At 29.5% G+C, this 13,760-nt stretch overlaps 1 protein-coding gene across 3 annotated transcripts in view; it reads right to left on the bottom strand.

The window, feature by feature from the left end:
* The window catches only part of LOC106461755 (MPN domain-containing protein-like), a 41,828-nt gene that overhangs the window by 12,944 nt on the left and 15,124 nt on the right, over positions 1-13,760 (bottom strand). For 2 of the 3 annotated variants that reach the window (XM_022388788.1, XM_022388790.1), the window contains exons 4-7: positions 6,523-6,603; positions 4,185-4,255; positions 2,240-2,268; positions 927-1,026 (exon numbers count right to left, since the gene is read on the bottom strand). In XM_022388788.1, the coding sequence (XP_022244496.1) occupies positions 927-1,026; positions 2,240-2,268; positions 4,185-4,255; positions 6,523-6,603 (281 nt within the window). The remainder of the gene's footprint in view (positions 1-926; positions 1,027-2,239; positions 2,269-4,184; positions 4,256-6,522; positions 6,604-13,760) is intronic. The other variant, XM_022388789.1, reaches the window with a different exon arrangement.

Here is a 13,760-nt window from a genome sequence, read left to right as displayed (position 1 = left end):
TAATGCCTAGTCCCAACTTCTCAAACCCTAATCCCTATTGTTCTCAAAATTCCCATCTTCCCCAGAAATCCACTTCTCAAGCCATGCTTGCTATTAACCCCTATTGTTCTCTGAATCCCCAACTTTCAGAGGGCAGTCAGTCTTTGTTGCTTGGAACATGTTTTTTTAACTAAACCAATTATTGACTGTAACTTTCAGTACCGCGTAAGTTGCCACAAAAATTAGGGCTTAGATGCCATTTTCAATTACCTGGATTTGGCTGTTTTTAGCTTCGATACTCAGCCAGAGTCAAGTATTACCGGGTAGCCCAATAACCACCCAGAGCCCAATACCTGGCTGGGTACCCGTGAATCCCTAATTTTGATATATACTTTTTCTTTAATATAATTTCATTCTGATTTCTTCTCTATAACATGGTTTCTTTTATTACACTTAAGTGTTATATAACAGTGCATAAATGTAATGTTTTCTTTCAGTTTCAATTCGCTTGTTTTTGTATACGTGCTGCTTCACATTCTTTTCATCTCATCTGTCCTATTTTTTCAGTACATCTGTATACATAATTTGTAGTTCCTTTATTGTTCTTAAGCCTGACAAAGGTGAAACAACCAAAACAAAGCACAAATTAGTGAACTTTTAATTATACATGCATCATTAATCTTCTTCAATAAATGTTTAATATTTTCCACATTTTGTAGGGTTTTGCCAGTCGTTTACTTTTAATACACAGTTTGAGTAATATTTAACTTATTTACACTACTGATCTGAGAAATGGTATCTAACATTACAATAATTTTGAGATTTAATAACTAATACATATTATTGATAAAGAATGGGTTGAGAGTACATGTTAGGAGAATGGCTAACAAAACAAACACTGGCTGACTGACTGTACTGATAAAACTGGTTAATTTTCTATTACTTACTGTTCTGGTGTACGATTACCTAGGACACAGTGGTTGACCACTAATCTATTTGAACTAGACTTCTGCTGAAGAATCTTACTGTGGAAAATTCCAGTAGGTTCTGTAAATAAAGAAACTTCTCCATGCAGTTTTAACCAGTATTGAAGAATGAGATAAAACTATACATAAAAACTTAAACAATTAGTATTCAAAATTATTGAAACCCTACCAAAACATCTACTGCAACATTTTAGCATGTCACACAATTTACCACACCTCCATAATGCTCATTTAATTCATTTTTCACCAAATTATTATAATCTTCAATAGAGAAATTCTCAAAGTGAAAACTAGCAAGGTTGAAAACCAATATCAATAATGAGTTGTTGGTACTTTTAACGTTTTATGACAAAAATATTACACATACGTGAAAAATCTTACTAACAAAAATGTTGGGAATTTCACGACCTTACATACTTAATACTGGCATATTCAGTAAATTTCCATTACTATGTTCATCTGCTGTTACTCCAATAATCTGAATTAACGCATCAGCTTTTTAGAATTCTATGTATGCAAACACACATGCTGAGACTATAGGGTGCCCCGAGCAATTGGGATTATGATTTTATGTGATGCTAAAAGAACTTCAAAGATTAGTTAGTACATTCTAATTTACAATCTGAAGTCACTACATGTGGAAAAAACTTACAAACTTGACCTTGATCCATAATTCTTATGTCAAAGTTCAAAACAGTATTCATTGTATAAAAATAACTACAGTAAGGTTCTGATGATCAATTGCCTAAGTCTAATTCAAACAAGTTACTAATTTCTACTTATTCAGACTCTATTACTGATGTAGATAGATAAGATTCTCTTCTATATAATCATTTTTAGTCATCAGCATTGAAAGACTGGTGTAACAAAACCACTAGCAGAGCAGGAAAATTACTTGAAAAAAACGAAATGGTAGTTTTTAAGAAGTAAAACCTATACTTTTGGAATGGGAAGAAAAATAAAATGATTGATAAATGCATTGTTTACAAAAATGAAACCTGAAAATTAACTTTTCACAGTGTTAAAAAGCCAATTCTCAAAAATATGTTTGGTAGAAATATAATTAAACTTAATTTTTTATTTGAAATACTATAAGGTTGCACAATCTTCATGATAAGGTTAAGTCCAACATTTTTCTAGGATTCACAGTATAGTATATGAAGCTGTTATGATTTAATTTCAAACTGGCCTATATATAGTCTCAATACAATTAATTTAAGATAAAACAAAAAAATACTTTGAAATTATGAACAGTTCATGAAATACAAACTTACTTAGAGAAGTTTCCCGTGTTTCTGACCTACTAAAAAGAAAGAATAGAAATTTACAGACAAAAAAAATTTATAGCGTATCTTAGTAGCAAGTGATACTTAATAATAAATATTTAACTGAAAAGAGACTACAGAAATGAGACTTGAACTCTGGACCCTTAACCACTGTATAGCATATCTTAGTAGCAAGTGACAATTAATAATAAATATTTAACTGAAAAGAGACTCCAGAATCGAGACTTGAACTCTGGACCCTTAACCACTGTATAGCATATCTTAGTAGCAAGTGACAATTAATAATAAATATTTAACTGAAAAGAGACTACAGGATTGAGACTTGAACTCTGGACCCTTAACCACTGTATAGCATATCTTAGTAGCAAGTGACAATTAATAATAAATATTTAACTGAAAAGAGACTCCAGAATCGAGACTTGAACTCTGGACCCTTAACCACTGTATAGTATATCTTAGTAGCAGGTGACAATTAATAATAAATATTTAACTGAAAAGAGACTACAGGATTGAGACTTGAACTCTGGACCCTTAACCACTGTATAGCATATCTTAGTAGCACGTGACAATTAATAATAAATATTTAACTGGAAAGAGACTACAGGATTAAGACTTGAACTCTGGAGCCTTGACCACTGAACTACCCAGGAGTAAAAGTGGTCACTGCCAACATTCACTTATAAAGCCTTCCACAATGAGTATTATGACAATTAAAGTGTAATAGTAAAGAGTATGGTCTTTGTATTTATCATAATGTAGCATGGTGATCATGGTGGCTAGCTTATAAGTGAACAATGATGGAGACCACTTGTACACCTGGATAGCTCAATAGTTAGAGCACTGTCCTTGAACTCAAGACCTCTGCCTGACAAGTCTCAGTCCTGGATTCTCTTTTCATTTACAATTTTTTTCATTTAAAATAAAAGATTCTAAATAACGGCTGAATATGGGTTTTACAGCAGAAACGTGTACAAATCAACATTAACAGTACCAACTTTGAAGATTTGTGTCTGAAGTGTAATAGTGTGGACAAAATTCTGCATATCACATAGAGTATCTGTGAGGTGTCATAAGATAAGAAGAGCTCCTTAGTGATAACATGCTTTATATTTCAGGATCCTAATTCTTTTATATGAAAAAATTTAAAATTATGCACCAAAAGTTATATGTTATGCAGCAAATTATATGTTGAAAATGCAGCAAAATTTAAAATCATAAATCCCTTCTCTGAAGTAAAAAAAAACACAAAAATACAGCTTAAAACAATAAAATTAAGAGGATGTCAAATATAATTAATGCAAATTTCACCACAAGCATGAATTTAATACATATTTCTTTTATTAAATAATAACAAACACTTCTTCAGACTTTCGAAGTCTTTTAACAACCATTAATCTGACAGTGACCAACAGTCACCATACGCCAAGCTGTTAAACAACTTCAGTAAGAACATGTAATCTATGTAGCACAAAATGGGAGTAAATTAGTCTTTACAAAATTTCTGAAAGTCTTTTTATGATTCTGTAGCACTTGTAAATACTCATCATAGCTATAATTACAAAAATAAGTTAACTTATTATCAGTTTTATTAGTTTCCCAAGTTAAATGACAGATGTTCATAAATTATGCAACTGCTAACCCTTGTAATTCTATTAGAATTACATAAGACCAAAATGCTTATTTTTATTACAATCTATATACACAAGTTTCATACTTACATATTACTAGTATTTCATATAACTACAATACAAAATAAATATCTTTTTACAACACCATAACTCTTCAGACTTTTGTATCCATTACTGAAGTTACAAATCTGTTTGAATGTTATTTAACAAATCACATGACAAGAGAGTATATTATGATACTCACAAATAACTTCATTTTCTTTTTGTTCATATTAATAAATTGATGAAAAATAAAAATAAAATACCTTTCCTTCAAACTTGTTTCTGTCTGAGTTCCACTCTTGTTCTCGGAGTCCATAACGTGGGTGGAAGTTTTCTAAAACATGTTTACATTTTACAAACAAATACACATTAAATCCCTCAGAAAACCTACATCTCACCTTAACGACTGTATCCCACTGTTAACTGGTTATCCTGTTTATCAGGTGCAAAAGTTGAGACTTTATAATATTATGTGCTTTATACTACAAGTACTGAAGCTCTATACAGCTATTAAAAAAAATTCCTAACTAAAGTTTAAACTAGTCACATAAAATTTGATAAACTTGACATTTTCTATATTTTAGATACTTTTAAGCCACATATAGTATAACAGATTTCATTTCAACACTATTTTGATCCAAAAGCTGTAAATCAATATAATTAATGACAATTTAGATACTCAACTTTACTATTAGTTTAAGATCCTAAATCTACACTGCACCCCAAAGGTCAAATTAGCACATTTCATATATTTGATACATCATTTTAAAGCATACTGAATGTAACACTGGTATGACAATCTAAAATTACATCAAGTGGTCACAAACTGTTCAGGTTCAGGGAGTAATGTAAATATAACCAATTATGTAAAGTCATAAAAAAAATGTCATCAACTAATCTGGCAACTTTAAAACTCAGACTTATCTTATGTAAGTATACACACAGTAATGAAAATAATTATGGAAACACAGGTAATATGCATACAAGTCACAATGTTTGCAACTAAATAGTCAATTTATCATTAGTATAATACATTGTTAGTGAAAAAAATAAATAAATAAGTTATACAGTATTCTTTATGTAATTCAAAAAAGCAGTACACCTTGTTTATTATGTCAACAAAAGTTTAGCAATATATGCTTGTGAAATACTGTTCCAGATAACCTTACTACCCCAAAAAACTCAGCCAGGTTGCTTGTTTGCCATTTGACCCTCTCAATTTCCATATAAGCCAAAAAAGGCAATATTCACATCAGGACAATGTACAGCCATAAATGTGAGCATTACATTGATATATTTTTCCTTCCAAGTATTGTTACACTACATTTGCTGCTTGCAATCACTGCCAAACAAATCTTGTTCCTAAAGGCATGACATGACAGATACGAACCTTCTTGTTCTTGTCAGCAGTCAGGGTGATATCAACACGATTTGTTAACATACAACCCACAGTTGTACCCTCAGCAAGTTTCACATACTTCACACTGAATATTCTCCTCTCTGTCATTAGACAATTTTTAATTGTTGCAAGCAAACTGAATCTGATTCATCTGAAAAGAGCAACCACCTCCAGCTTTGCTCAATTCCTTGTTTGAAGTCTGATGCCCATTTAAACACTTTGGTTTGTTTCCTTTCTTAAGCACTGGCATTTGAAAAGCTAAAATCACCAAGATCACTTCGTGCTATTGTGTATATTGTTCTGAAATTAATTTTTATACTTGTACTTAAAGCAAGATCACTAGCAAGATCTCAACTGAACTGTTATATATTACATAGCCAGCATACCAATTACTTAACATCATTTTTGAATATTTGGGATTTCTACCTCAACTGTTTCTATTATTAGCATTACTAGTTTTACCCACCTTCTTCAGAGCTTATATTCAGCTGCTATTGAAACAATCTAAACCACCAACATCACTGTACATTTGGGCAATACATGGAACATCAATCCCATAATATTAGCATTTTATACCCATTTTATTCAGTTTCCATAAATATTTCCAATTCTGTATAAAAATACACATACAATTCAATCTCTTTAAAAATCTATCAATATTCTGATCTTTCTCCTATTTTTACATTCCTATATTTTCCATTTGATTGTTTGATAAAGTTTCCACTCTTTGCCCATCTCAGACACAACAAATTTATTACTGTTTAGATGCATCTCAAATTGTGATAAACTTATCATGCCTAAAATGGGCAAAGAGTGAAAACTCTGTCGAATAATCAAATGTCTATATTTTCCAGCCCTCATAATAAATTATTTTCAAACAAGTTCAGCCCAAATTATAATTTTTTTTTAGGCAACTGTGTATAAAGATTATACGGTGTTTCAAAATAATTTTCTGCTAAGGGGTACTTGGGTACAAGTGTAAACTGATTATACATTTTTCTATTTATTTTCTAAAACAGTGTATTAAAACCCTAAAAGTAAAAGAATAATAATTTCCTCTTGCTATTTTCATGGTTAGAACAATTTTCCACATACAAATAAGTATCAATTTTGTTTTTCATCCTAAACTATCTCCCACTTAAGATAACCATAAAATGATTATCTGGTTCCGTAAAGGTTGAAGCTGAAAAACATAACCATACCCCAGCACCCATTTGCTGCTTCCTTTGTTTCCTGTACCAAATAGTCTTGAACAAATCAAGTCGTTTTCCTTTGTACCGAATCTAGAAATACAGAACAAATCATGATGGTTCTTTTTTAATATAAATACTGTTATTGCATAGAGAAAACAACCAAACATATATATATATATATATTACAATAACTTAAGTTGTCACTGTTGCTAATTCCACTTAAAATTACAAAGATGTCTGGATCTTTACTGATATAAGTTGTTTTTCTTGTGTAACTAAAATAGTGTTTACTAATACCAGGTTCTTATTCTAATGCATTTATTAATAAAATTATAGCAAAAACATACGTTAATGATAAACAGTGGTATTATCTTTTACAGTACTTAATATCATAGCAAATATCTATAAAAATATGGACACCATACACAGAAACCAGTATTTAATTTACTTAGGTAAGTATTTCATTATAAATAATTTTTAATGTTGAAGGTGAGATACTGTAACAGTAATTTGTGTGTACCTACATAATTATTAAGGCTACATATTCTTAATCTCAAACAATCATCTAATTAACTAGCTGGTGAAATAGAATTACCTTTTTTGTGTTTAGCACAAGATAATAAATCAATCAAAATATTACGACTCCATCACAGCAAGCTTTCAGCTCATGTATCAGAGCCTTTGACAAGTAACTGCATAGTGAACAATGCTTAATAACAGAGTAACAAACAAGCATTCAAAAGAAAGGTTAATGTTCCTCTGAAAGTCAAATAAATAAATAAAACATGATGTTCCAGATAAATGTTTTGAAGAAGTGCATTTGTCCAAAACATCAAGTATTAATATCTTTCTTAGGTCATACAAACTGTGTCTTGGCAATGGATATTACTGTATAATTTGATCATATCATTAAACCACATTATGAGTTTTAAACAGTAGGTAATGAATGTTGCTTCTCACATAACTGTTGGTTTTTAAAATTCATATATATATTTAATAATAGAACAGCACCTGCTTAAGCTGTCCCATAATGCATAAAATAGCCATTACACCAAATAAATTCTGCCAAATCTCTTAGTGTAAACACTTGTAACTGATTGTAACAAAACTTAAAAATTGGTAGTATTAAACTATAGGTTGTTGTAAATGTATTAGAAATGATGAATAACTGTTTTTGTGCAACTGGAAGTGTAAATAAAAAATCTCTGTTAGATATTAGGCATTTATTAGAAGCTGTGAATCTCTTTGTTTTCCCTAATATCTCACATTTAAAGCAAGCTCAAATTCAATGCAAGTCTTTATTTATAACATTTTGAAAGTTAAGTCTTATGTAAAATTATGTTTTCAGAAAAAAAAATATTCAAATTCAAATAACAGTTCTCTAGAATCTAAAATTTATGATAAGCCTACATACTACTAATTTTTATTGTAAGTTACTCCAAAGCTGGAAGCAAATGTCTTATCAGTAATAAAGCATCCCTAGTGTTAAAATCTTTAGTTATGTATGTGGTTAACCTGATATGTGATGAATTCAAATTCTCAAACTTAATTCCTATAATATAATATCACACATTATACAAATGTTTACTCAATAAAGATGGCCTGTCATATTTTGAGGTGACAAAATTTTGGGTTTGTAGCATTCACTATGCTTCTAAATTTGTATATGAACAAAAGTTTATTAAAATCCTGATTTAAAAAAGGTAAAGAAAGAAAACATGAAAGATTATTAGGGATGTTCTTAAAAATAATACATGGGCTTGTTGGACCTTTCGGTAGTTTTCAGAGTAATGGTGAATCGATTGACAGAGAGGCTCCATTTAAGAACATTAGGTAGACGGATGTTTTAGGAAACCCTAAATATATCAATTAAAAGATAGTTTTGACAGAATTTGAATAGTAGTGAAGAAGCTTAATAATTAGCAATAAACAACTTGATAGGATAGGTAGGACAATGAAGAGATTTAGAATATATAAAATTATAGCACTTTTAAAGATAAGCATAGTAGATTCAAGCTTAGTTGCAATTACTCTAATGACAGAAATATCAGGAGGAAAAGAGTGAATACAGGGTCCTAGTTGAGTCATATTCAGATTTTAATTAAACTACTATCAATGTATTTTAATGAAATTATAATTATGTAAGTTATAATTCAAAGTTTTATATATTTTTAATCCTTATTTCAAAAGAAACCTCTAAAACAATAATTAAAATTTCAATTTTGTTGTCGACTCATTTTTTGGGAAATGCAACTTAATGATAGAGCAAAACACAAACATGATAATAGGAAGCATTTATTAAATGTTTCAGAATCATCAAAATTCCATCATCAGTAATCTAGAGATTACAAGACAAACAAAATATTCATAATTACAACAGAAATATGAATACATAAGAAGTAAACATTTTCAACATACAAATTACAACAAAAGAAAGTGAAAAAAATGTGGCACAAAAGAAATAGTTAAATTAAAATAGATTTAAATCAAGTGAAGAATGTGTATTATTTAAGGAAGAAAGAAGAGTTTTTATGTATAATGTTTATTTTATGAGACATTCAGTATCATGTTTGGCTATTGAGAGAATTTTAAAGTTGAAGAGGGAAATTGGATGTCCTGTTTCTCTATTGTGCTGATAAATAGGGGAATTGGGAGGGTTTGTAACCTTTCTTCCAGTCTTTATAGATATGCCCATGTGTTCACACGCTCATTCTTTAAGGTGACATTTGGTTTCACCAATATAGGAGGATTTACAGTCTCCACACATATATAAGTTAATGAGATGCGAACAATGGTCAGTTGGCAAACAATCTTTGTAGCAGAAAAAAAATTTTTTAGTCTGAATAATTTTCATTCATAATAACTTTCAGGTCAATTTGGGGATAGTTAAAGTTGCATAATTTTTTCAGCCCTATCGTGATAAGGGAGCTCTGTCTCCCAAGATATGGTAAGTTGGTTAACTATTTCATTTGTGCCACATTTTTTCATGTTATGATTTGTATATTCAAATTGTTTCCTCCTTATGTATATCATATTTCTGTTGTAATTACAAATATTGTTTTTTTGTTTTGTACCTCTAGATTACTGATGATGGAATTTTGATGATTCTGAAGTGTTTAATACATGCTTCCTATTATCCGGTTCGTGTTTTGTTGTCACTTGATGCACTCGCAGTTAAAAACATCTTAACTTTAATTTCTTCTGTGTCAGCTTTACTGCGCGTAATGCAGACATTTTCATGCAGATGATCAAAGTACACGTATACAGCTTGTTTAACAGTTACTTGAGTCAAAATCCAAAACTGGGGTCAAAATAAAACATTGTAAACATTCTTCCATTCAATATAGCCACACCCACTTTCAAAAGTATAAATGGTGTTGCTAAGCAAGTTTTAATGTGAATGGCATGCTTCTAACCAATAGAAAGAGCAGATTTCACACAATAATGTCTCATGGTTACCAGGAAAATGACACAATATATAAGTTTACAAACGTAATCAAACTAGCGCTAAGTCCATTGTTGGAGATCTTGTCCATAGCACTTGGACATACATATAAGTTTGATAGACAGTTAAACTGCATTTAGGTTTTACCTTTATATTTTAGTTAATTATGTATTACTTGTGTTTTAAAATTCATAATCGAAAGGTTTCATGATTTTTAAAATATATTCTACACTTCGCCTTGCCAACAAGTGTTACATAACTAAGTGAGTGCAAAAAATTTTCCCGGAGGTTAAACTGTCCTTGCCGATGGTAACACTATATCACCTGCAGGCTCCTACTGACATGTCAACATAAATAATCAAAGATAAAGAACATGAAAGGAAAATAAAACATTCAAAATAAACTATAAGTGAAGAGGTAAAGATGTGAAACTATGCACGACCCAAAGAAGATAATATTTTTAGATTATCCAACACTTAGATAAAAGTTACGTATATATTTCCATTTCTTATTTTTAAACAATTCAATACACTATACATTGACGATAATAGCAACTGTTAGTGATATGATAGAGAAATTGGAAAATTAAATATAAAGATTTACCTTAAAAAACTTTAAATATTCTTTTATGAAGTTCTAGAAATTATGCAAGTAAAATGAGAAAACTGTAAGATAAAAAATAGTATTTTTTTGTACTTGACATGAAAATCAAATTTTTAGTTGAAATAGAATTCGAAATAAATCTAAATTACCCTTTTTTCTTTCAAGAATAACTTTAAATTGTAGTATGAAATTATATTTGTTTATCCTAAGTAGCATTAAACTAATAACAATATGCATCTTTTTATACTTAAATTTTATTGTTTTACTGTCCTTTGCACTGTGTCAAATTAATATTACCAGCTAACTTAGTGCAGGTGTAGCTCACGTTACCCATCAAATTACGTAATGCACATGCTACTTGTAAGTTGCTCGCGAGCATAACTCATGAACAATCTTTGTTTTTGTTCCTAATCTAACCCCTGAAACATTTCTAATTTTTATATTTTATAATGATAAATAAATAATACACAAGAAAAATAAGAAATAAGGTACTTACCTGGATCTCCTTTTTTTTGCTGACAACTGTCGATGAAACTTAATCCTAATTTTTCATATTAATGGTGCTACTGCTCTAAATAATGTTTCATTTAATTAAATAATGCACCAAAGAACATAGAATAATATCATGCAAAAAACAGACAATCTCCCATAACTATCACAAATTTTTTGGCTTTCTAATTATGCAACAAGAGCCATTAAAAATTCCGATAAGTTCATCGATGTGTTTCCCATGGAAGTAAAGTTTGAACTGGAAGCGAAATAGACAATTCTCTGTACAAAAAACAATGTAATATAACACATCAATTGATAGATTAAAACCTTGGCTTTCTATTGGTTATAACTAATACAGTATTGTACAATATTAAAACTTGGGATATTAACTATGTTTTGATGCCAAGTTTTTTGGATACCATGATAATAAAGAACTTTAATTAAATTAGGAACATAACTCACTAAAACCTTGTGATGTGCAAAAAAATATACCCATAATAACAGTGTCAATGGTAATTTTGATTAATTGATTATTTTACAGGATACTACTCAACATAGTCAATGCTCATAGCTACTCGAATCTATTAATTAAATGAGTTTAACTCCCAATTCTACTCTCTATATATAAATCACTAGTTAGGCCTCATTTGGAATTCTGTGTACAACTTTGGTCCACTTATTTTGATAAGGACATGTTGGAAAGGTTTCAGAAGAGAGCTATCATAATGATTCTTAGGATGGAAATTTATCTTGATAATAAATATGATTCACTTCCTTAATCTAACTCACACCCTCGTTACTATGTGTATATATATGTATTCCAGCTGGCCTGTTGAGCCCTAGTATTCAGCAAAATGCCTTTTGGCACTGGATATAGCAGATGTAGTGTTGTTGATGTATAACATATTCTTCTTTAGTCTCCTTCATGGATTCTTAGAATTATAGGCTTGGAAGAGTAAAAAAAAAAGGAAATTTTATTGAAGTTTAATAGATTATCTGAGGGATCTTTCTTGCTATATTCTGAAGTTAGTAGGATATTATGAATTATGATTAGAGCTGGGTAATTAGAGAATTTGATTATCAATTAACCATCAGACTCATTAACTAATTATAATCAACTAATCAATTGTTCTCTCAAGACTTGGATTGTTATAATAATCAAAAACAGTTATAATTAGAAACTTAATTTCGATTAGTTGATTATTTTCAGGAGTGATGAAACTAATCAATTAATCTGGTCAAAATTGAATTTATCTAAAATAATAATAATGGCAGTATTTTAATTATTGAATAATTATGTTAATCAAAAACGGTAACAATCAGAAACACAAATACTGTTAGTTGAATATTTTCACAATGCTAACTGATGTAATCAATGCTTAAAAAGTAATTGATTATACTGATTAATTGTCCAGCTCTAGTGATAACACAAGTTTAACATACAGAAAAGATAAATCAGGTTTCAATTAAGACAGTTTTATTTTTCTAACATGGTGACTAGCTTATAAAATGAATTGCCAACAGCAGTAGTGTAAGCCTGCAAGTTCAGAGAAGTTTAAAAGGGGAATTCATGATTTCCCAAATAATTAAATGTGAATTTAAACTTTTACTTTTCTCAATAGTGGTTATACATAAAAACCCTTGTAGGGCCAAATGATCCTTGTTGTTTATATATTATTTCTGAATTTTACTCATATTCGTCAAAATTAAAATATGATTTTTATAGAAATTCCTTTGTAAAGCATTTTTAACGTGTTTAGTTAACTGAAATTAAGCATATGCAAAACTGTGTCATTAATAAAGTGAATTATACAAGTTTTTTAATCAATTAAAATTTCTACATTACAAATAAAAGTATCAGTAATCAAATTTATATTAAACATATTTCAAGTACCATTTAGCAAAAATTAGGGGTAAATTTAGGAATTTATGGGTTATTTATGATTTTCTTAGGGCACTTTCCCAAACAACTGCATTAGAAGTTTACTTTATTTCCAAATAAATAGGAATAAATATATTCATAAACATAACTTATTTTGCTTCTTAACTCTTTCCCTCTGAATCCTAGTCTTCAGCACTGGTTACTGTTGCACACTTCATACACATTAAAAAGGTTAAAGAGAACTACTAATATTTATTTCTGAAGTAAGCTGGTGATGAAGCTGAAGATGAGGATTCAAAGGAAAATCTTTCTTGAAATAGAACCTGTATAATATATAGCTAAAAACACTTAAATAGATATTTAAATAGAAACATGCAACAAACAAACATTTCTTTATATAATTCACTTTTTCACTAAGAGACATAGAAAATGTAGAAAGAATTTCAATTTTTTTACAAAAGAAAACATTAACAAATTTTAACAAGATCCCCAAAACCTAGGAATTTTAAGGACACTTCAAAGCCTGTTATTATTAAAAAAATGAGATACAAAACTATAAGATAGTATAATAGCCATAAAACATATCAATGAACTTGTTTGTATCAAAGTACAATCCACCAACAAAATAAGTTAAGAAAAAACTAAAATTTGGGATAACTATTTGACTAAATAATAATATTAATAAAACATTAGTAAAAATTAAGATGCATAACTTATAGAACCAGCAGATAAGTATTAGTACTAATAAAGCAGAGATTGAGTGAATTTTTTATAAAGATTTAAGTTCGAGTGGTTTCCAGCAGAAACTTCTATACTTAAAAAAAA

The sequence above is a fragment of the Limulus polyphemus genome, unplaced genomic scaffold, assembly GCF_000517525.1.
Source record: "Limulus polyphemus unplaced genomic scaffold, Limulus_polyphemus-2.1.2 Scaffold1025, whole genome shotgun sequence".
Taxonomy (NCBI): domain Eukaryota; kingdom Metazoa; phylum Arthropoda; class Merostomata; order Xiphosura; family Limulidae; genus Limulus; species Limulus polyphemus.
The sequence above is the reverse complement of the archived record's forward strand: the minus strand, read 5'-3'. Positions and strand labels throughout refer to the sequence as shown.